This window comes from Balaenoptera ricei, chromosome 2 (genome assembly GCF_028023285.1).
Source record: "Balaenoptera ricei isolate mBalRic1 chromosome 2, mBalRic1.hap2, whole genome shotgun sequence".
Taxonomy (NCBI): Eukaryota; Metazoa; Chordata; class Mammalia; order Artiodactyla; family Balaenopteridae; genus Balaenoptera; species Balaenoptera ricei.
This window is the reverse complement of record NC_082640.1, coordinates 101271388-101294329: the sequence shown is the minus strand read 5'-3', so window position 1 is coordinate 101294329 and position 22942 is coordinate 101271388. Positions and strand designations below refer to the sequence as shown.

Here is a 22942-nt window from a genome sequence, read left to right as displayed (position 1 = left end):
ATCATTTCTTGGTTTTCCTCATCAGAAAAACGTGGTCCAATTCATCTCCAAAATTATTCCACACTTACAGCTTCTAAGTTCTTAATAGTATTTATTTTTTGGGAAAGAACAAGGATAATAGATGGCTGTAAACAAACAAAATGATTATTTTAAATAATTCCAGTCGCAGACAGCAGTCAGCTGTGTAAATCCCACTGGTATCCTTTTATTATCCTTTTATCTATGTGTTGTTAATTTTAAGGAGGAGAAAGTGAGATCGGCTGTAAGTTAAAAAAAAAAAAGAGTCCACTCTTCTATGATATTTAAATATTTATTTACGTTTAAAAATAATTTTCATGGCACCAATGATTTTATGCTAACTACATACTGCATATGTAGAAAAAAGTACATTGCTTTGAAGGAAAATGTAACTTAGAATTTTTGGCACACAAAAGGTTAACAACTATATATTTTTTTAATGAAACTAAGAAATTCACATTTGCAGGTAGTTTACCTTCTACTACTTAAAGATGCAGTACACTATTCTTTAGTAAGAGTTTTATTTCCTCTGATAGATGAAGCTGTGGAAACCACTGCTTTTTCTACAATGAGATCAAAACTAATTTTGAGAGAAAATAGGAGACATAGTGGAACACAGTAAAATCAGGTTAAAAACTTGAACAATTTTTAATAATGGGGAGATACCAAAAAAGACTAGTCACCAGCAAAGGAAGTTTGTTATTCAAGCACTATTTGAAAAGCAAATTGAAGGAAACTTTTCTATCTGTATTTTGTGGGATAAGCCCTGGAAAAAAATAACCCAAAAGTCTCTGTTCAGAGAGCAAAATCCAGCTGTAGGAAGTGGTATGGACTATTGTACTGTTAGAACTCTAGACACAAGTACGTACCAGGATATGGAATACTGCATCTGTCTTTAATGTGAATATGAAAGGTCAGAGTCGAGGCTATCACTCACTGCGTAGAAACACCATATTCTACAGACTGAGGTAGGAACACTACACTAAAAGGTAATCTGCTATGTTGCATAAGACAGTAGATATCCAGGTTAAAACCAGCCCCCTATTTCCTGACAGCCTTTTCTTCTCTGAGTCTACTTTTTACTCCAATCCTGTGCTAATAAAGCCTTTCCTGTGTAGATGACAAGTGGCAGTGGCTAGTTGGTTCTAAGCGATCCCTGATCTTTACTAGGATCTCCCTCTGTTTTTGTCTTGTCACTTTGAAATTAGATGTTTGTAATTCTGCCCAAATTGTTGCTGGTATGGAAATGATCAGACAGGCCCTCCTCCATGCTTAGATTCTGGCTGCGTTTTAGCATTCCAGCGCTTGATCTTGCTCATCTTGGCATCAGACATCTCTTTGCTGGTTGGTTGTTCGAGCACCCTTTACACAAGCAACCCCAGTGCCTCTACTGGGAAATGATCCCGGATCTTTAACACATGTCAGGAATTGGAGCAGAGCTGACCCTCTTTCTGCTTACACACTGGTAAGGAGCAGTTTTATTGTCTAGATCGGGGTTGGCAAATTATAGCCTGTGGGCTAAATTCAGCTCACTGTCTGTTTTTATAAATAAAAATGTTATTGGAACACAGCTTTGCTCCTTTGTTTATGTATTACCTATGGCTGTTTTGTGCTAAGATGGCAGAGTTGCGTAGTTGCCAAAGAGTATGGCCCACAAAACCTAAATAAAAAAATATTTACTATCTATCTGGCACTTTACAGAAGAAGTTTGCCGACCCCTGGTCTAGATAAAAGGGCAATTAAAATTTCGAAACACAGCACCACCCCCAACCTTAAAAAAGGAAAAACTCCGTTTATTCCATGGCTATTCGATTCTATATGTGGACATGGTTCTGCCGTCTCAGAGGACAGACTAGGGGAAAGCAGATCTACACGTGACTCATTTTCTTCTGCATTTGGGGCTGCCCAGCATCATAGGGTGTCAGTAGCTGCTCCACTGTTAATGTGGGTCCCAGGAATATGTCCACTGACTGTCCTTACATAAGTCCTCAGGCCCCAGATGACTTAGAAATCTCTCCCTGAGATGAAAACAAGATCTTGTGTGTGAGTGGTTGTAAAAGTTGCAGAGCTCGGGCCTCGGACCCCACACTCACCCTCCACATGCTGCGCTTCTGCATGCTTCCACGGCTCCCCTCGGCAAGGATGGCAAGTGCTTTCCTACAACTTTCATTTTCCCAGTGCAGAGGATGACGCTAGGGGGCAGTATTTCTACATCTAAGCCTTGGTCTCTGCCACATTCACCTTCTTTTGTAGGCATCTCTTAGAACTCCTATTTAAAGAGATTCTTTTCCTGGTCCCTTCCCAGGCTGTTTGTTGATCTTGGAATTCTATTTTCTGAAGCTTTTCATTCTCAGGATCAGTTTCTTCCTTGTATCGTTTAAGTGCGTCAGGCTCTATTTTTCTTAATCCATAAAGTAAAAACAAAATATGAATTGATAAGAAAATAACATTTTGTTGTTAAAATATAAATTGAAATAGTCTTTTTTGGGGGGGGAGGGTGTTGTACAAAATAAGTACTGCTCTGTGATCTCAACAGTCTCTCAGTTACCTTAGCTCTGTTAACTTCACTTAGTCCTGCATTTCTGACAGTTCTATCCCTGGCACCACTGAATTCACCTAATGCTTCTGGAGCACTATAAAAGTCTTGAGGTTCTTCAGAAAAAAACGCCACAGAAGTCTAAGTAAGTTCATTATACAAAACTCATGGTGACGCCCACTAGGATCTAGTCTAAGGGGACAGACTTACCCCACCCCTGCTGCTGCTGCTGCTGTAGTGGTGGTCCCTTCAGATGCCCACTCTGCTCAGATTTGAAAGAAATAAAAGGAAAAGAAAATCCAACTCAGACCGTCATAAGAAGCAACTTTCCATTTAATCATTCTACACGGATGTTTACTTTTTTTTAAAAGCTCTGTCTGGGAAGAAAACCTAGACAGTCCCCATTGTCCAGACCCCTGGCCTGCCCTGCTGAGGCTGCAGTGATGAGTCTACTGGAACTGAGTAGGAAAGCTCCTGCAGGATACAGAAGACAACAGCTCTCTAGTCTCCAACTAGTGTCCCATCTACTAGGTGACACTACTGCGAGAATCAGTAATAATAAAATAAATTATTTTTGATATTTTCAAAATAATACACATCATCTATGAAAAATCAAAATTCAAAACCAAAAATTTTATCCTGCAAATTGGGAGGATGAGAAACAGAGTTGCCGAGCCTTTCTTGAAAGAACCTCTGAAGGAAATGAGTTTTCCCAGTTAGTTTAGACAAGGCATGAGCCTATCCCTTTCTTCTTCTGGGAAACGACCCTCCTAGGCTGTGGACTTTGAGTCATGAGAGGAGGACTTGGTACATGTGCCGATGGTTCCGCGATGGGTCCCATTGCTGGGAATGGGTAGCTGGGCTCCTTGGTCCACCTGGCTAGTTATTGGGAGGATTCCTGCCTTCTCAGGTGTCAGTGAGCAGGCTCACCACTGAGCGGATTTTGCAGGCAAACCATCGCCTGAGGGGACAAAAGTATTGATAGTGGAATTGTTCAAACTCGGGGGTCTGGCGGATATCGCGGAAAAAGGCAATGTCAAGGTCAGACTCAGTAAGGATGATCAGGAGGAGGAGCAAAACAAAGAGGAGTCCCATGGTCACAAGGAGCAAACGGAGGACACTTAAAACAAACTTATTCACCTGTTCCTCCTCTGGCTTGCCGTGCCCCTGACACAGGGCCCTCAGCTCTCCCCCAAGGGCCTCCATCTCTGCAGCAGTTGGGGTGCTGGCCTCAGACTCCTTCTCCTCCTCAATGCTGCAGGTGGCCCCATTGATCTGCCGGGAAAGCAGCATCAGCTCCAGGCTGTGCTCGGCCACAGGGGTGGGCAGCACGCTGTCTGCAGGGCTGTAGGCCTCGTCCGCGATCACGGCGACTCGCTCATTGCTGTCTGCCCGGCTGCTTCTCACGTGAGGCAGGAAAGTGTCCCCGTGGGAGGAAGAACGCACCGGGGTGGAGTGGGCACTGTCCCGTAGGGACTCGAGGCCTGGAAAGGCAAAAGGAAAATGAGCAGGCCTTCTGTGTGCCGGCACCCACTTCGCTGTCAGGCGGAAGCAGCACCCATCCTGCTTTATCTGGTCACTAAAATCTTAGGAAGCCGCTTTGCACGCCCCACGTGACCAGCAGCAATGGCCACTGCACTCTGTTTTGATGTATCAAGAATAGGACAAGAGAAGCAGCAGGAACTAGAGTGGCATTGGTTGAAAGTTTCTTTCTTTTTGCTTATAGTTTTGGCCGTATTGGTTAAAGATTCTGCCTTTCCTGCCTTTGGTGTCCTGGGCCTGGCTTTAGCCCAATTTGAAAGAGAATCGCAGACTATCCCTGACCCAACCAGAGCCGGGGTCATGGTTCAGGGAGCCGAGGGCCTTGAGAGGCAGGAATGTGGAGGAGACTGTGTTTTGCCCAGCTGGGCCTCATCAAATACAGATTCTGGAGCCGAGTGTCCTCCTAACAACCCGGCACGCAGCTCCTTGAGCTCATGAGCTCATCTTTTGGATTTCTGCAGTTGCTGTCAGTCTCCTCAGCCTCCCAGTTCTAGCTGTCCTGACTCTGTGGGAGGTAAAAACCTGATCTGTTCTTCCTAAGTGCTCTCCCTCTCTTTTCACCTTAGACTGAGCCGGGTCCAGAACAGGCTGACAGCTCCCCTTGCTTTAGCTGCTCCAGAGTACAGAGTGGTCTCTGAGACGATCTTGTTGCATCAGTGAGAAATTCTCTTACATTAGTTAGGAGAAAGGGTCTTCTGCCCCTAAAACTACTCATTATCTCTTTACTTTCTTAGATGGAACATCTCTTTCTTTCCAGGGCTCAAAGCTCTAGTAGGGAAGAACAGGAGCTGGTTACTCCCCTCAACCAAACAGCAGCCACCCAGGCCAGAGGATGTCAGAGCTCAGTCACCAAGTGTGGCCCATGTCATAGTGCTCCCAAGGAAATGGCTTCTTGTTTCAAGTTCAATGTCTGTATTTTCTACTCCTGGCCATATTGGTGGTTCCAGAGTGGCTCTCCCTGCTTTTGTGGTCCACATCAAGAGAAGCTCGTCCCCTTCTGTTGCTCTGAAATCGACCCTGACTGCCCCAGATAGCTGGATACCCAGCTAGTAAAGGTAAGACCTAACCAGGGCCGATTACGGAGTTTTCTGGTTCTGGGCTGGCTTCAAAAGCCCCAAGGTCTCTTTTAAAAGGTGCCAGTAACATTTCAGAAGTAGTGTATCTCATCTTCCTTGGCTTCCTTGGTAGGTAGCCAGTTGCAGCCAGGCCGCCTGCCTGCCCAGCTTGCTGTAGCCCGTCTCGGCATACACACAGTAAAAGATTCTCCATAGGAACGAACCCTGGGTTACGAACGAGTGGCTGGCATGGGCAGGGGAGATGGCAGCCCCCTGCTATCCGCCTCTGCTCCCCACCACCTCACCATTAGTATATTAGCCACAGCTCTCAGCTCCTGCTTTCAGAAGCTGCACTGTCCTGGCTGTATTTCCTTTGTCCCTATGCTATAAAATACTTAAATTTGTATAATGTTTTAAACTTGTTAAAGCACTTCCATTTTATCTTTAAACAACTTCATGAAGTGGTGAGGGCAAGAGGTTACAGTCATGTCGTTGGTTGTTACTGGCAAAGACAAGGGTAGAATCCAAGCCTCTTTCTATTCCATGGTGCTAATGATCATGCAGTTGGATTCCGGGGAGTGGAACAACAGGCCAGGATGAATTAAGTCAACAGCCTGCACCTGCCTTAGACTTAGGTCCCAATTGCCCAAGAAACTGTTGTGAAATAAGGTGAAATTAAGAGCCTGTCCCTTGTTCCGGAGCCTTTGATGTTCCTCTGCTCTCTGTTTTCCCCAGTGTTCCTCCCTTCTTCCCCCATTTGCATGTGTGTAGCGTGAGAAACACGTACCTGGGAGTGTGAAATGGGTTTCTGATAAAAGAAACCTTTCCAGGCTCTGATCTTACATGTTGCTGGTTCAGCTCCTTTCCCAAGTACTCCTCTGGCTCCCTGTTCTCTGGAACCTCAGCCCCGTTGCACAGGGCACCTCACACCCTTTCAAGGGCTGTCCCCTCACAAGGACAGCTCTGACTGCCAGATCTTCCAGTGTATGACCAGCATAGCTGCCGGAAGCCACTTAGTGCAATCATAGCCTGGCCTACAATTCAGCCCTAAGCTTACTGGGGAAGGTGAGAGGCAAAGGCTGTGACATCAGAAAGAGCAAATCAGAGGGACACCAGAAGCCACATTATACTGAGTTGTTGGTGCTCTCAGTAAACAAGATAATGGCTACATATGTATTTCTAAGTAGAGAGCCTGACAAACAAAATTACTCAGTAAATGTTAGTCTTCTGTTCCCCCAACAGACCTCACCTGTAAAGTTAAGGTTATTCCTATGCTAGGTTAGTCCTGTACAGAATTTCAGGTTTCACTAGAAACCACCACTCGCCTCAAACCTGTTACTCTGGGATGGATGGGGTGGGTGCCGCGGGTGGGATCTGGGTGAGTGGCACAGCAAAACAGAGGGTGTCTTTTTACCTTGGAGGTGCTCCAGCTGATCGCCTTGCCCAGAGGTGGCTCCCAATGGGCGGGGGGGCACAGTGGTCAGGAGCCTACCCTGGAGCCGGGGCCCCATCCTCAGGATGCGCACACTCAGGGGCCGAAGGCAGTGATTAGTCAACCGGAGCTGAACTCGGACTCTGGTGTGAATCTTAATCAGACTCTTCCCCATGGTGGCCCAGGAAGGCAGGTACTTCTTCAGTGGAAACCAGCTGATCTCTTCATGGGAACCAGCCAGGCAGGGAAGGTACAGAGGGAAAGGATGGGAAACCAACTGATCTCATGCCATGACAGCCCTTTCGCAGTGCCTCCCATGATGGAGAGAAAAGGTTGGCTCTGAGAGTCTCAGAGCAGACTGAGCTGCAGGGAAAGAGCAGCTCTGAGAGGCCAGCGTTATCAGGGGACTGGATTCAGTCAGAAGGACTTAGAGCTATAAAAGGTAATGCTTTCCCAGCCAGTAGCTGTTTCCCTGAGGCCCGTATAAGGGCCCCAGACCTCTCAGAGGGTGAGGAACAGAGAGGGCAGGGAATAATCCCAGAGAGTAGGGGAAATCGGGACTGTCCCAGAAAATCCAGGATGTGAAGCTACAAAGAAAATGGCTTTGGGTTGGGTGGCTCTGAAGTGTGAGGCGGTGGCTCTGGGGCTGGAAATGGCCTGCGTCCCCTCCTCCACTGGGATCTGCGCTATTTGTCTGGCTGCCCCATGGGGCACAATGGATGAAAGGAACTGACATACCTGAGCGTCCTCTCTGGGTCAGGCCTGTGCTAATAACATGTGTTATCTTGGCATCCCCGAGAGCAGAGGGCAGGGCCAACCAATGCAGTCTTCTTTTTAAGGGTCTCAGTTCATTGAGATTACATGGTTTCATTCAAACTGTAACATTACGTTAATGTTTTCGCAGTTTTCCCCACTGTTTTTGGAGATAGCAAACAAAGCTTTCCCCTGGAAAAGGCAAATGGTTTCTGTGATATTAACTTATGTGCCGTATGGACTATAGGAAAGACAATCCCTGATGGAGCGTGAACCAATTTCAAATGTCCATAACTTCCTGGGAGTTTTGATGGTTTGTGTCCTTCCTCTGAGGTCCCCATCGCGTCCCTCTCGCCCTTCGCTGCCTGGTTGGGGTGGACAGTGAGGGCCAGCCGTGTTAAGTGCTTTAAAGGCAAAACCCCCTCTTGAGAGATGATGCAGCTGAACTCTCACCTCCTGAAATAATCCATTCTATATTTCCCCAGGCTTGATGATCCCTGCACTGATAGAGCCACTCAACTGCTAAAATCTTGTATTTTTTTTCACATCCAAACCAGATGTCCACCTGCCTCTCCTCACCCTGAATTACATTCTGCCTGTGAGTTTCATTCCTGCCAGGGCAGTTCTGAGCTTCTACCCGCGCCCTTCTGAGTCTAATGGGCCCCGAGGGCCATGACCGGGGATGAAGACTCTGCTTGTCTATAGGCACCACTGGGCATGGGGTGTAAGGAGCACGTTGGCTTGGGGAGTAGCACATGGAGGCCTGCTGTGTTATAATCTGCCAGGTGTGAAGTTCTGAGCCTAAGCTTTTGAGGCCGTGCCCTGGCCCTGGGGTGTGTGTGGGGGTCTCTGCTCTAATAGCTTTCTCAGCGGCCTCTCCCCACTGCACCCTCCCCTGGCGTTTTGTAAGCATGGGTGACAGTTTTGGATGTTGAGGAGCCTACTGCTGCTACAATGGGAGAAGACAGGTTCTGGGAGGAGGCTGAAGGCAGCCAGAGCTGGTTGGGAACTGAGGCAGCCTCACAGCTCGTCTTGGGGGAGCTTGAGGATGGTTCTCCCCACCTATGAGTTGTTTTGCTAACCCTGCTTGGCAGCTACTCCAAATGAGTTATATCCCCACATGGATGGCCTCAGTCTTCCCTCTTCTGGGAATGCTGGTTTTACTGGACATTCTTCCATATGCTGGGGAGCAGCAATGCCTGAGGCTGCTCTCCTATGCGATACCTGCATTAGGGCCAGCTTCCCCCAGGAGGTGGCCATTTCTCTGGGACGACAGCTGTCCCGACTTTCTGCAAGAGCCTTGGGATGAACCTGGTGGCTTCAGCCTCAGGACGTATGGGAACAAGGGCCACAGAGAGGGGAGAAAGTTATGTTTCCTCAAAAGAGGAGAAGACAGTCCACTTTCCTGAGATGCACACCCCAAAATAAGAGAGCTGGGCTCAATTCTCCCGCTCAGCCTAAGATAGGAGGGAAAACCAGGGGGCTGTGTCTGATGGCCAGACCTCAATAATTCCATACCTTGCATAGCGATTATACTTGGGAGTTTCCAAGGCACCCTCCCCTACCACCCCCCTTTCTACAGTGGGGGCAACAGGCTCATAGAGGTTAAGCAACCTGCCCAGAAAATGTGTGGCAGAGCTCCTATTTTGACCTTATCCTTGACTTCCTGACCAGTGCTCTTTGCATTGTGCTTGCTGCCTGCCCAGTAAATGCTTTCATCTCTTTAAAGTACTTGCACGTACATCAGCTTCCTCGAAACCCATGGAGTTTTACAAATGGAGCAACTAAGGTACTCACATAAATAAGGCCTTTGATGGTGGTTGCCCAGCCAGGGTTCTCAACCCCTAGACTGTTTGTAGTTTTACACCATACTCAGGTGATGCAGAGTCATTGACACATTGCAAGATCCTAAACACAAACCAGAGATCCTCCCAGAGGAGCAGCAGAGCAGTGTCCTTCCTAACCTAAGCAATTCTTCATTTTCATTAACAAGCAGCATTCCCACAGAAAGGGCAGAGGACCTTCCCTCCCCAGCTTCCAGGACAGGGACACGTTTGAAGCAGTCCTACTGCTGTGTACTGCTGCTTGAGATCTTCTGAGGTCCTACAAAACGTTGTCTTCAGGGGACTTCCCTGGTGGCGCAGTGGTTAAGAATCCGCCTGCCAATGCAGGGGACATGGGTTCGATCCCTGGTCAGGGAACTAAGATCCCACATGCCGCTAAGTAGCTAAGCCCATGCACCACAACTACTGAGCCCACGCGCCTAGAGCCCGTGCTCCACAAGACAAGCCACCGCAATGAGAAGTCCACGCACCGCAACGAAGAGTAGCCCCCGCTCGCCACAACTAGAGAAAGCCTGCGCGCAGCAACAAAGACCCAACGCTGCCAAAAATAAATAAATAAAAAATTTTAAAAACCCCAACAAAACAAACAAACAAACAAAATGTTGTCTTTAGGAAGGAAAGCACTCAACTTTATACCTGTATCAAGCCTGTGGGGCAAGCTGGGTCAGTGACAACAGCTGGAGGGCAATCTTCCCAGAGTCTCCTAACAGTATAAACTGCCCAGAGACTGGAGAGGTATCAACCCCAGCTACTGGGTCATCTCGTTCAGTGAAAATACACAGACTTTGTCTCTCTTCCCACCTCCACCTCCTCCAGAGCGAGGGAACGGTAGATAGAGAAGGGGCATATTGGATTTCCTGAGACAATGTTAAAGAATCCAGATAGCAAGAGGACAGATTTCTACAACTGAAGTAGAAGGTAGTGGCAGCTACTGGAATGCTTCAGAACCAAGAGTTTTCATTTCTTGGTTAACTGCCTCAGCCACCCTGATCCTTTAAGCTGTGGAAACTGGTTATCAGATCTGGAACACAAGGGAAAGCCTCTGATGGAAATCAGTTTCAGAACTGCATGGAACCTGGTAGCTTCCACATACAAAGTTCTCTCCCAAAGGTTTAGTCTAATACTCTCAGACCTACAAACCCCTCCTGGACCACAGCTCATCAGGGCTGGATGGGGTTACCCTTCACCTGACACCCAGCTGGTGTTCCCATTGACCGGATGAAACATTCTCCCTACCGTTGGAGAAACTTGCTGCTGTCTCTAGTGCAAATTCACTTCTTTTCAAGGTCCCTGCGAGGAACTGGTCCAGGTGACAACTTGGAGGAACCCCAGGTCATCTCCAGAGCTCATGCTCACCTTCCATGATGGAGATGTGAACAGCTCTTCTCCGGGTCCTGGGGACGCTGCTCAGCCTTGGGCCATGGGTTATGGAGGGACAGCTGCGGCTGGGGACCATCCCTGCTCTGAGGTTAAAGAAAAAAAGAACACTGTTGACTTAGTGCACTGACAGATGTGGTCAGGACTCAGAGTTGAGGACTGGTTACTAGAATTGCCTGAGAATTGCCTGGCTGTGTTAAGTTTTGTTTCGTTTTTAAAAATCTTTAATACCTGCTTTCTGCCTTTAGTCCCTGGATCCCAGTCAGAGACACTACTTCAAACTTGTCAACCTCCTGATATCCCAGACCCACCCGAACCTTTCTTTAGTGTGGCAATGGTGCCACTGGTCCCTGGGCAGGATTGTCAGAGAGTAGAGCCCCAGGGTATGCGGTGCTCCTAAAAATGTGCCTAAGACTGATATGCAACCTCCCCTGACTTCCCACAGAGGCTGCTGGTGGCAGGGGGCTCCGTGTGAAGGCAGGTGGTAATGCTTCCATTCCCAGAGGTCAGGCTGGTTGGCAAACCCCAAACCTCTTGGCCAATCATATTGTCCCTCAGTCTTATCAGGTTTTAGGAGATGGCCTTCTGGACGTGCATGACTTACAGTTATACATAAAGCATGGATCCTGAAACTATTTCAGACCTAGTGTGACTGGCTTCCTGAATGGACTGTTGACAGAGCCAATGAAATCTTGCTGCTTGGGCATGTCCTCCAAGGTCTATGAACCAATTTCAGGACTTGGGATGATGGTAGAGAATGACCCAGGAAGGTGGCTCCTGGGTCTGATGTACTGTCTGCATTAGCCCACCTTCCCTCATTCTCCATCAGGGCTCAGGGAACCAGGGTCATCCTGTTCCCATGCCTTTGGCTGAGATGGGTCTCTTCACCCTGCTGCCCTGTTTGGAAGCCATCATGGCCAGAATCTTCACAGTACTCAAACTGCTGGCTCTTTTAAGATTCTGAGATCTGAGCTGGACCTGATTTGGGGGTAAGCCCCTGGTGCCTACCTGTGTATTTCTGGTGGCTCCCGTTTGATCTTGGCACTGGACTCCATTACTTCCTTTGCAACTCGGCCACTATAAGTAGTATAAGTAAAACAAGCAGCAAGAAATGAGACAGTGTTCCAGGACTGAGCTCCTCTGTAAGATCTCAGATACTTGGGCTGAATTGGGAAGTGGCCTCTTTGGCCTACCCCTTCCCAATGTTTAGGCCACTGAGTAGGGCTTGCTTGCTGGGGTAAAGAGCTCTAAGGCGTCCTGACAGCTCTCTATCTCTGCAGTCTTTGGGATCTTCCATCCTCATTTAGGAATGATTCCTCATTGTCCAGCGTGTTCCAAAAATATTGCAAAAAAAATGAAATCTTTAGATAGAAATGAAAGGAATCACTCTTACAGTTCTTATTTTGCTGCTTTTGTAAGGGCAGGAGAAGACACACATTTTAACCCCTACAGGCAAACAGCTGCAGGGAAGGAAAGAAACAGTCAAAGGGTTAGGAGACAGGAGAATCGGATGGAAACCTCACAGTTCTCTGGAGGTTCCCAGTGTTGTTGTTCTCAGGATAAGGACCACTGGGCCACCCTTCTCCAGAGAAGGGTCTGAAAAAAGGTCCATAACGGTTACTTACTGTCACTATTTACCTGTATCGGAACCGGCTCCCTTTAAAGAATAAATTGCTGCTGGACACTGTGCGGACTTGGCTTGACTTCTCCAGCCTGCAGCAAGGCAAAGTCCAGTGTGAGAGATGGCCTGCAATGCCTTACAGCCTAAGGCTGTGTCCCCAGCTCCTTCCAAAGGCTACTTGAAGAAACCCTTCAGGAAAAGGCCCTTCACAGCCCTGCTTGTCTCTGACTCTCCTTTAGCACCTGAGGGCCGTGTTCACGGTCTCAGTGCTATGGACAGGCATGCTGCAACCCACTTCCACGTTAGGAGAGTGAGGGCTCCCCAAGAGTGCCTCATGGGTTCACCACGGGGACTGAGAGAATAAATGTTAGGGAAAGAGAATGCCACCTGCTGAATCTCAGCCAGGCCACTGGTTAGCAGTGTGACCCTGGGCAAATTTCTTTTCCTCTCTTAGCCTCAGTCTTCTTATCTATAAAATGATGGAGCTGGGACTGCTTGACCTCAGGATTCCCTTCCAGTCCTAGTATTTGAGAATTCGTGTCCATATCTGGGTAACTGTGGGTGGAGAAGAGAGTAGTGCCCTTCCTGTTCCATCTCCTTCTTGGAGAGAACCTAAAGTGTATTCTCACATTAGAGACTCTGAGAAGTCGTGAAATGAAGAAACTAGCTGAACTTTAATAAAAGTTTCCACCATTTGTTTGAACTTGGAACCATTTGCCCTCCCCCCAGAAAGCCCATTAACACCACTTTCAAGGCTGTGAACAGCTGAGGTGGAGACTCTGGAAGTCACCCTTGAGTGACTGCTCTGATCCCTGTACTCCTGTCACTTAGAAAGGGAAGCTTGGGCAGAGCTGCCCAGATTGAATCTCCTAAGACCTGACCCCATCCACAACACGCCCTGGGTGCCTGTAGTGCTAACCCAGCCGGGAACCGAACTGGTCTGAAGCCTTTGTCCTGAGTGGGCAGTGAATATTTAGGGAGTTGTCCCTATAATCCATGAACAGCAGGTGCTGGGGACACCATCCCCACCTGTCTCAGGGCTCCATGAGGCTCTGAGCCTACTTACTCTCCTGTCTGAGCACATTCTTTTTTTTTTTCTGGTTTAAAATATTTAATACGTGCTAGACACGTAAAGTTATTTTTATCTGAGCACGTTCTTGAGTCTGACCGGCTCCCTTCAAAGCACTAGGCCAAAAGCAGGGCAGGGATCTGCCCATGACAGATACTCCGAGTGAGGCCGAAGTGGCTCCTGCTAGCGACTTGGCATAAATGGGGATCTGACCCAGGCTACAGGCTTTTAACACCTAATTAGTAGTCATGGAGAACAGTGAAAAGTGGCCTTGGTTTCCAGCGTGGATGTTGGCAATCTGTTAAGGAAAGACTCAGAAACTGAGTTTGGTCACAGGTTCAGAAGCACAATTCTGTTCCCATGGCTCAGACGGAAAAACAAAGGAGGGCCTCCAGAAATGGTGCTGAAATGTTTTCTTGGCTTTCCTTGCACAGCCAGGGACTGAATAGGAGGGAAATGTGACCACATGAAAGTCTTCCGAGCATCTTCTCCATGAGAAGAAAGAAGCCCACTCAGGTGAGAATTCAGGCTGCCCATTCAATTCACCCCTGATTCTGGTATCAAATGCATAGACTTTATTATACAACTCAGAAAGCCTGCCCAAGAAACAGCCTCTGGGGGCCAGCATCCCACAGCGGTCAGCAGGTAGCAGAGTCTGTTGAGTGGGGAGGAAGATGGTGCCCTCCCAGCCCAGAGCAATTCTGCTCTGGATCCTTCAGGTTACTGGAGGGAGAACTATGGCCTGTCAGGGGAGGAATATACCACACATTCTGTCTTATGTTGTTCTGATTAAGATGCAGCTTATTAAAGCGTAAGTCATGGCATTCTATTTTAAAAACAAGACCAAGGGTTTTAGCGAAATACACTTCATCTGGCATCACCCCAGTTTCTCGATGGGCTATTTCTTTGCTCCCTAATGCTTTTATAACAACTTTTTTAATCAAAGAAAACTGGACACAAAAGCCTCAATATACTACAAAATCATTTGGTAAGCTAAGCTCTCTCCTTTGCCCCAAAGCTGCTATCTCAGTAACAGTCAAGTCCTTGCTTCCTCCAGCTACCCCACCCCCTGCTCCTGAGCACTTGGCCTGTCACTGACAACACCTCTGTCAGTGACACACCAGGAAGGGCTGGTATCAACCCCAGCTCAGCACCAGGCCACCCACTGGGGAGCGGGCCCCAGAGTCTCTCCAAGGCTTAGGGAGCTGCTCTGGGCTGCGCCTGTTCCTTCATGGAGCTATTGTATTCTGGGCTCTGAGTGGCTCCAAGGGGCCAGCTTTATTCAAGTCAGGCACCTATGGGCTTTCTCTGGCCCAAGCCTTCCCCTGAAAAGACCCAGAACTGCTTTGCCACTGGGGGCTGTCCAACGACATTGCAAGGTAGACGCCTTGGGCAACTCTGCTGACGCACATTCCCAGACATCAGCTCTGACCCTCCAGGTGGTACAGACAGCCACCCGGAAAGGGGTCTGAGTTTTATAAGGAAGCCCAGCCTTATCTCATGTCTCCTTTGTCAGAGTTTCTCAAACTGTCCTGCCCATTGTTCCTCTAAAAGTAGCTTCTATGGCTTTGGCCCTGATAAAGGCAGTTCCCATCCCAAGTGTCCACTCACTTGTAGAAGGCTTGGTTCTCTATCCCACATTTCCAGAGGTGCTTGCAGGCTTCTGGAGTTGGAGCAAAATATGTGAGAATAATTTTCTTTTCCTACAAAAAATCCCACATAGAAACAGCTGAGTGTGGATGGCGAAGCGAAGGGTGAAGAGGGCCAGGACACTGAGCCCTGAGCTGTCTGAAGGCTCCCCAGTGCTCTCAGGGAGAGGCTTCAGACGGGGAAGGGGCTGCCTGGCGGGAAGAGAAGCCTGCAGCACCCACAGGACAGAGCTGAGTTCAGTGCAGAAGGGCACACCTGGCAGGTCCAATCAGAGTAAGTCTCTGCTGGCACCACTTGAACCAAGTGAGCCCTCCCCAGAGAAAGTGGCACTCTCAACTGGAATTTTCTTTTCTTTTTTTTTTTTTGGTATTTATTATCTTCCTGGAATTTTCATATGGAAGCAAAAGAATCTTACTCTGTACTTCCTGGAGGTATGGAACCTCTGAGGGTCACCAGCATCCCTGAGGAAGTCCCTGTGCTCCAGGACCTACAGCCACCTCTCGTCATCTCATGTCTCCTCACCTCCAGCCTTGACCTTGGTCCCGGCTTGGCATGCAGGGGGCTTAGCTCTGCCTGGATGGACCACTTTGGTTCAGCCCTGGCCATCAGGAGCCACCCCAGTGCCCCAGCCCTCCCTGAAGAGAAGGAAGCCAGCACTCACCTCTTTCTGACTTACGTACAAATAAAAAGTCTTTCCTTCAAATTTCAGCTTGGTCACCTCATTCCTAGAAGCACAAAGAGAGTGCCCATCATCTCACTGTGGGCTGCTTGCTCACAGCTAAGTCTTGTAGAGGCACAGCCCACCCCGACTGGAAGGGGCTCCAGGCACAGACACAGTTTTAGCCAAAATTAGAACTGAAACAAGACAGCAGCGCAGGGGCCTTAGAGAACAGTTGTTGAAACAGTTCAATCCACAGTTTTCTGGTCAATCACACTATCATAATAGGGTGATAGGAGGATTTCGGGCTCATCAACAGTGGCTGTAAAAGGGAAACATTTGCATGGGAAGTGAGTCTAGGTAGAGTGGTCCTGGGCCATTTCAGGATTTGGTTCATAACAGGTGCATTATCTGGATGGGACTGTCAAATGTAAGATGCCACAGGTAGCTGATGAGGCCAAAGTTCAAGATACAGCAAATAATGAAAAACAATGCGACCAGGTTCTGAGGGAGTTGAGTCTTTCAGGTGACTGTGCCACTGGATGGAAAATGCAGTTTAATGCAGACAAATGTCAAACGATCTCAGGGATGGGGGCAGGGCAACATACCAAAGAGAGAGAACAGATTACATGGAACAGTCATGCAGCGTACTGACCAGGAAAGGGGCTTAGGGGTTTTTGTAGAAAAATCCTTGAAGCCACCAGCCCAGTGAATGGCTGCAGTAAAAGAGGCAAACAGGATACTGGGGTACATCCACCCGCAGGACAGACACAAATCAGAAGAAGTGACATGGTTACTGTACATGGCACGGCTTAGACCTCACCTCCACATACTGCTCTCAGCCTTGGTTACATTTACAAAATGGAAAAATGACTGGGGTCTTAGGTGGATGTCCCTGAGAGCCAGAGAACTAGGCCTCAGCATTGGTCACTCCTCACTTCCCTTCCATTGGCCTGACACAGCTACCCTCTGGAGCCTGAAGGCCCTCCTACCTCACTGGGGGCAGAGTCTTTATTTTTCTACCCAACTGGGACCCCCCCAAGGAGGTCTGACCATGCATATCTGCCTCCACTTGGCTTCTTCCTCTTTGCGATTTCTAGGGAGATTTCCTCAATATCCTAGAAAGTAGCAGAAAGGTAGTGAGAACAATGTACCCAGTTTACTACTGGACAAAACTCAGGGGACAGAGGAAGGTCACCTGTTCCCTGGAAATCATGGCTGGGTCAGGATGAGAGCTCACAACTTCTGCACCAGTTCTGAGCTAGTACAAGCCACATGGGATTCCTTCCCTCCCAATCAATCAATCTCTCATACAGATACAGAATACAATAAATATCAATTGATTGATAAACAAGCACACAGATCATCCTAGGCCTTCAATAAGCAAGATAGGAAAGTAGGAAATTTTCTATTGGAAGTGTTGATTAAATTTACATCTATTACTTTAAAGTTGAGGCATATGAAGAGACGTCCTGAAGAAATGGGCTGTGAGAGAAGCTATAGAAGGAAAAGGGTCTGGGACAACCCAGTGAGCAGCAGGGCTTCTGGAGGGTAAGGATACTTTAGGGACTACAGGCCCGGGTGTGTCCTACCTGTTTCTAGCTAAAATGCCCCCTACCAGCCACCTCATAAGACAGCTACCCTGGTTGGAGTGTGGCCAGGATCCAGGCCTTCTAAGGAACATCAGACAACTCAGAGGTCTCCAAATAGCAAGTGCTCCTCACTGGGAGAGCGGTGGCCTGACCCTGTTCATTGTCTTTTTCTGAAAAGTATCTTGTTGGACAGAAGACCCCAAACCCTCACCATCTTCACCGAAGGAGTGCAGTGAGTGGGCCAACTTGAGAAGGGGTAGCAAATGGGCGTGTTGGGGAGCACACCAGTTAGCCCAGTGTGGCAGGCCGCCCTGGGTAGGGGTTTTCTGGGGAATGGGGCCTGGCTGGGCATGTCTGGGGAGCAATTTCACAAGCACTCTGGTTGATCATCATGTCACCAAGCTTCACAAGAGCCACAAGGGTTGGAAAGGGGGTGTCTGTCCACAAGCTAACAGGGGAGCTGAAGAGGATGTCGCAGGAGAGCTGGCCTGCAGCATCCCCCACAGAAAGCTCACCAGGGAGCAGCTCTGTCCTCAGGTTCCCCGCTAGCTCTTCTTGAGAAGGTGGAGGAAACAAGACAGGAGCAGGCTTCCCTGGCTGAGCTCTGCTGGGCCAAGGAAAGACACCTGTCCAAGCCCCTGAGAGGAGCTGGCCAGCTTAGACTTGGCAGTCTAAGGCCCAGGAAGGTTCAGAGATCACAGGGGCTTAGTAAAATATGCAACATGAGGCTGCAAGATGTTTGCATGGGCCAGAAAAAGGGTCTCTAGGAGAGCCAAACGTCCATCAACAAACCAGAGTCTGCTACATCGGCTCACAGAGCCACGCAGCAGAACAGACCCCAACAGATGGGCGGAGAGGAAGCAGTTCCGAGCAGCTGTGGCTGCAGCAGTGGCTCTTGCCTGCTAGAATTGGGAGTGGGAGAGGCAGGGGAGGGAAGAAAGAGCGGGGATGTGACTCTTGGAGGCTGAGGACACCTAAGCCCTGAAGAGGGACAGGAGACAGAGCAGCATCTGTGCTCCTGCAGGCAGTGCCCGCCGTGGGCTTTGGTCCGAGGAGGGTGTTTTGCCAGAGCAACAGGTTAACTTATATCTGCCCCAGGGGTCATTGCAAGCCCTCCTTCGTTAGGAGAGTGGGTAAGGAGTAAACATCCCTGCAGATGCTATGGTCCTCAGCGGGGGACAGTCCCAAGGACTCAGTTCTCATGGGAACTTTGCTTCCCTAACATCGGCTCCAGCTCTAGACGTCTCATCCTACCCAGAAACCAACTTTCCATACCCTTTCTCTCTCTGGAGAGGCTGTTGGCTCTCAGGAACACCCCTGTGGAAGCATAGGATCCCTAGAAGAGACCACTACCTTCATCAGTTACCATTACGGATGCAAGGCTTTGGAGAGGGCTCAGAACCAGAACTCGCCCAATCACAGACATAGGACATGGGAACCACAGCCCTCCCCAGTTGGTGAGGTATAAAAAGCCTGTTTTGGAAATGAAGATACTCACCATTTAATGAAGTGGACCCTCTTGTTTCCTTGCAGAACAACAAACCCAAAAGGAGTGAAGGCCAGAAATGCAGCATTTCCTGACACGTCCTGTAACACATAAAGATTTCTCATCAGGGTGATGCAGGCATAGAGGTAAAAGGGTGAGAAACACAGTTGTTCACTGGGGATACAGGGTTAATACTTGACCGTTGGTCACAGAGGGAAGAGCCTGGCATTTGGAAGTAATAGCCAAGTTACTTACCTTTTCTGAGCCTCGGTGGCCTTAACTGTAAGTTGTAGATTATAATACTAATCTTAGAAAGCTGTTGTGAATATCCAAAGAGAACAGCAAACCCACACATTGCTGGTGGGATTGTAAAATGGTGCAGTCACTTTGGAAAGCAGTTTGGAAGTTCTTCAAATTGTTAAACGTAGAGTTATCATATGACCCAGGAATTCCACTCCTAGGTATGTACCCAAGAGAATTGAAAACTATGTTCACACAGAAACTTGTGCATGAATGTTCATAACACGATTATTCATACTGGCAGCAAAGTGGAAATAATCCAAATGTCCATCAGCTGATAAGTGAATAAACAAAATGTGGTACATCCACACAATGGAATATTATTCAGCACTAAAAAGGAATGAAGTACTGATACCTGTAACAACACAAATGAACCTTGAAAACATTATGCTAAGTGAAAGAAGCCAGTTACAAAATATCACATTGTTGTATGCTTGCATTTATATGAAATATCCAGAACAGGCAAATCCACAGAGACAAAAAGTTGCCAGGGGCTGTGGGGAAGAGGAGATAGGGAGTGACAGCTAATAGGTACAGGGTTTCTTTTTGAAGGTGATGAAAATGTTCTAAAATTAGATAGTGGTGATTGTTTCACAAGTTTCACAATTCTGTTAATGGACTAAAAACCATCGAATTGCACACTTTGAAAAGGATGGATTTTTTTGATGTGTGAATTGTATTTCGAGAAAGCTGTTCTGTGTGAGTGAGAGAGAGAATAGCAGTTATCATTATCATGATGGCCTGACACACTGGGCTCCCTCAGGAAAGTTTAGCTGAAGAAAATATAAGAAGCAACAGGCCAAGTGGAACAGCTATCGCCAGCCCTGTGGTGCCTGAACCAACAAAGAGGCCTCCTGGTCACCTGTCACTATCAGTTGGTAAACACAAGGCTTGAGGTTCTACTGGGCAAAGAGGGGAGAAGGTGCAGAAGCTGTAGGTCCTGGTTCCATCATGTGGGAAATGAGCTCCAGGAGGCCCAGGTCTTTTCTAGGCTGGGATGGGGCACAGAAAGCTGGGTGACGATTACATTCTCTCAGAGGCGCTTCCTTCCTGATAGTGGCCACAGGTGAGAATCTGCTCTGTCCGGGTGTGTGTTCAGGTGGCCAGAAAATTATGCCAGGCTGCTGATCGAATGGGCATGCAGGCCAGTTGTCTGGGCCACAGCTCAGATAGTGCCATGGGGTCGGGGCCAGGTCCCTGGTGTGATGGGTGCAAGTGCGGGCCGTGGCTGTCAGGCTCTCCTAGTCTCTCCCGCCTTCAAGCTTTGCCTCCCTGGCACAGATCTTCAGCCTAATCAGTCCTAAGAACAGTGGGGCCTCTGCAGGGCCTCATGAGCCTTGCCTCAAGGAAAAGTGTGCAGTTTTGCCTTAAAGCTATCTCTTAGAGTCAGGGTTGCAGGTGTGAGCATCTGGGCCCAGGGAATAAACTAAGTATATATTTTGCAAACATTTGAATGAATGCATAGTTGTTATTGTCCTTTCCTCAGGGTCTGTCATGACCCCAACACTTGGCTGCAAGCACAGTGTCATTCAACCCATGGGCACAGCAAAATGCTGTTTAAAAATAACCTGAATGGAGATACTTTGAAGCCACGGGGCTGGGCTTCCCCCTGCCTGTCATCAGGGCTTGGCGGTGGGTGCTAACAGCTGAGCGCCAGCACTGCACACAAACACTGTCCCTGCCAGGGGGCACCGGCACTAACTGGGCAGGCTGGCCTCGGGGGGGGGGGGGGGAGCGGTGGGTGAGGGAGGGTTCTGCACGCAGGGTTGGAGGGTGGGCACCGGGAGGCCTTCAGCTCAGCGTGCAGGCAGGACCCGAGGAAGGCCTACAACTGCGGGTTTAGACAGAGACTCGAGGGTGGAGGCCTTACCTTATTTGTACTCAGAGAACAGGCCTGCAGGAGACGTTTATCAGGAGAATGTGTGAGGCAGTGAGGGGGGCCAGAGGGGACCAGTGTGGCTGCCGGGGGGAGAAGCCCACACGTGAGCACAACGAGGGGAGGGCACAGCGGGGCAGAGGGGGGACGGTGTCTTCTGCTGCTCGCTGAAGGACAGGCCCAGGAGGAAGAACAGGCGGAAGGATGGAAAGGAAGGGCAGGGCCTGCAGAGGCTTGTGGTTGGATTGTGGATGGTAGAGGAGGGACGGGAAGCAGCGAAGTGGGCAGGGAAGGCCTCCTTCCAGCTCTCGCACTCCAGGCCCCTGTGGGCAATGGTAGAAGAGCACCTGTGCCAGAACCACGGGCGCCGGGTCAGTCGGCCCAGGTCCTGGCTCTGCACTCACCGCCCGTGTGACCTCAGCCAGGTCCCTTCGTTGCCCTGTGTTTCAGGCTCCTCGCTGTCAAGTCAGGGTTGATGATATCATCTGCCTCTGAGGCTGTGCTCAGTAAGCACCCAATACATGCTAATGGTTGTGTTGCTGTTAATAATATTGTAGCTGCTACTGATTAGCTGAGTTTACTGAACTCAATACAGAATCTCTTTTTAAAAAGCCTAACATTTTACTATTTTTCCTGATGTTGATGGATTTAAATTTTGCTACTTAGGAAAAGAGGGTGTGGGAAGTTGAGGTAGAAAGGGAGAAGTTACTCATTGTTAGGGACCATGGAGAAGGGGGATGTGGGTGATACATTTGGGATCCGGGGGAAAAGAGAAGTGGGCAGGAGGGGAAGGATGTCTGTGGGAGTCATCGCAGTGACAGGCCTGTCTCTGGCCAGAGCAAAGGGAAGGGCAGGTCCTCCCACGAACTGGGTGGTGCTGGCCATCTGCACCGCCCGGACACCACAGGGCCGGCCTCCAAGTGAAGGCGGGTATTGGAGTTAGAGGGGAACAGTCTCTCCTGACCAGACTGGCTGATTTGGAACAGGGAACAAACTGGGAATAAATCCCTATTAGACGCCAATAAGTATTACTTATTATTCCAATAAGTAATAATAGCACCTTGTGCAATCCCAATCCATCCTCCCATTTGAAGAGAGCAATTATCCAAACTGCTTCCAATGCAATAGTTACAGATGAAGCTGCAAGGCCCTGGCACGTGGGCATCCACAGTGCGGGCAGCTGGGATGTTTGCTACTCGTCTCTGGCACATGAGGCATGGGATTGGAATTACAGCAAGAAACCTCACATCTGGACCAGCAACAGGACCACCCTGGTGGTCCAGTGGTTGGGATTCCACGCTTGCTTTCACTGCTGAGGGCTCAGGTTCAATCCCTGGCTGGGAACTAGGATCCCCCAAGCTGCACAGAGCGGCCAAAAAAAAAAAGAGAGCATGGACCAGCATGAAAACACAAACAGGCAGACACAAGTTTCCCAGTTTCTTTCATCTAACAAGCCATTCTCCTTGTGAGCCTGCCCTTTGGATTTGTATGTGGAAGGACAAGTTATGTGACAAAAACAGAAGGAAATGAGGACGAGGAGAGAAGTGACACAGATGGCAGTAAGCTGTTCCTCAGCTCTTCCAACTTATCAGGCTGGATTCTATCTTTCCTCCCTGTCCCCTACCCGTCCCAATGCAATCAGCACCCACAGGACTGAGCCATTAATTATCTGGGAGGTGGAATAAAAACTCAGGTCTTGACAACCCCACAGCAGATATCGCCAGGCCCGCTCTACATCAGGTAACAGTCAAAAGACTTTAGTTTGCGTCTATGGTTGTGAGGTGACACATCTATTTTCAGTTTTTCATCCTTGTGGAAGGAGCTTCAGCCTTGGCTTAAGAACCCAACTGTGCTTCTTATTTGCTCTGTAACCTACTTGCTTCTCTGGACCCCAGTTTCCTCATCTGTAAGATGAGGACAAAAATACATACTCCAAGAAATACTATCGATACTTCCGTCCGATTTTAGGGAGATGGCCTAAATGATGTATTGCCAGGACAAGGCCACTGTGTTCGTCTTGGGGAGGGGATGGGGTTGCACAGTCATTCATGTTCATATGGAACCCACCATCAACCCTGACCTGCATCAATACATCATCATCAAATGTTCACCCTAACATGATCACTCTGTCTA

The 22942-nt window shown here is 48.7% G+C and overlaps 1 protein-coding gene across 3 annotated transcripts in view; it reads right to left on the bottom strand.

Moving 5' to 3' along the window:
- Positions 1-2480: 2480 nt before the first annotated feature.
- FRMD5 (FERM domain containing 5) overlaps positions 2481-22942 on the bottom strand; it is a 409984-nt gene continuing 389522 nt past the window's right edge. For 2 of the 3 annotated variants that reach the window (XM_059913406.1, XM_059913405.1), the window contains exons 8-14: positions 18646-18734; positions 15559-15622; positions 14859-14950; positions 12196-12270; positions 11566-11634; positions 10537-10643; positions 2481-4038 (exon numbers count right to left, since the gene is read on the bottom strand). In XM_059913406.1, coding sequence (XP_059769389.1) covers positions 3461-4038; positions 10537-10643; positions 11566-11634; positions 12196-12270; positions 14859-14950; positions 15559-15622; positions 18646-18734 — 1074 coding nt within the window. In that variant the 3' untranslated portion in view covers positions 2481-3460. The remainder of the gene's footprint in view (positions 4039-10536; positions 10644-11565; positions 11635-12195; positions 12271-14858; positions 14951-15558; positions 15623-18645; positions 18735-22942) is intronic. The other variant, XM_059913408.1, reaches the window with a different exon arrangement.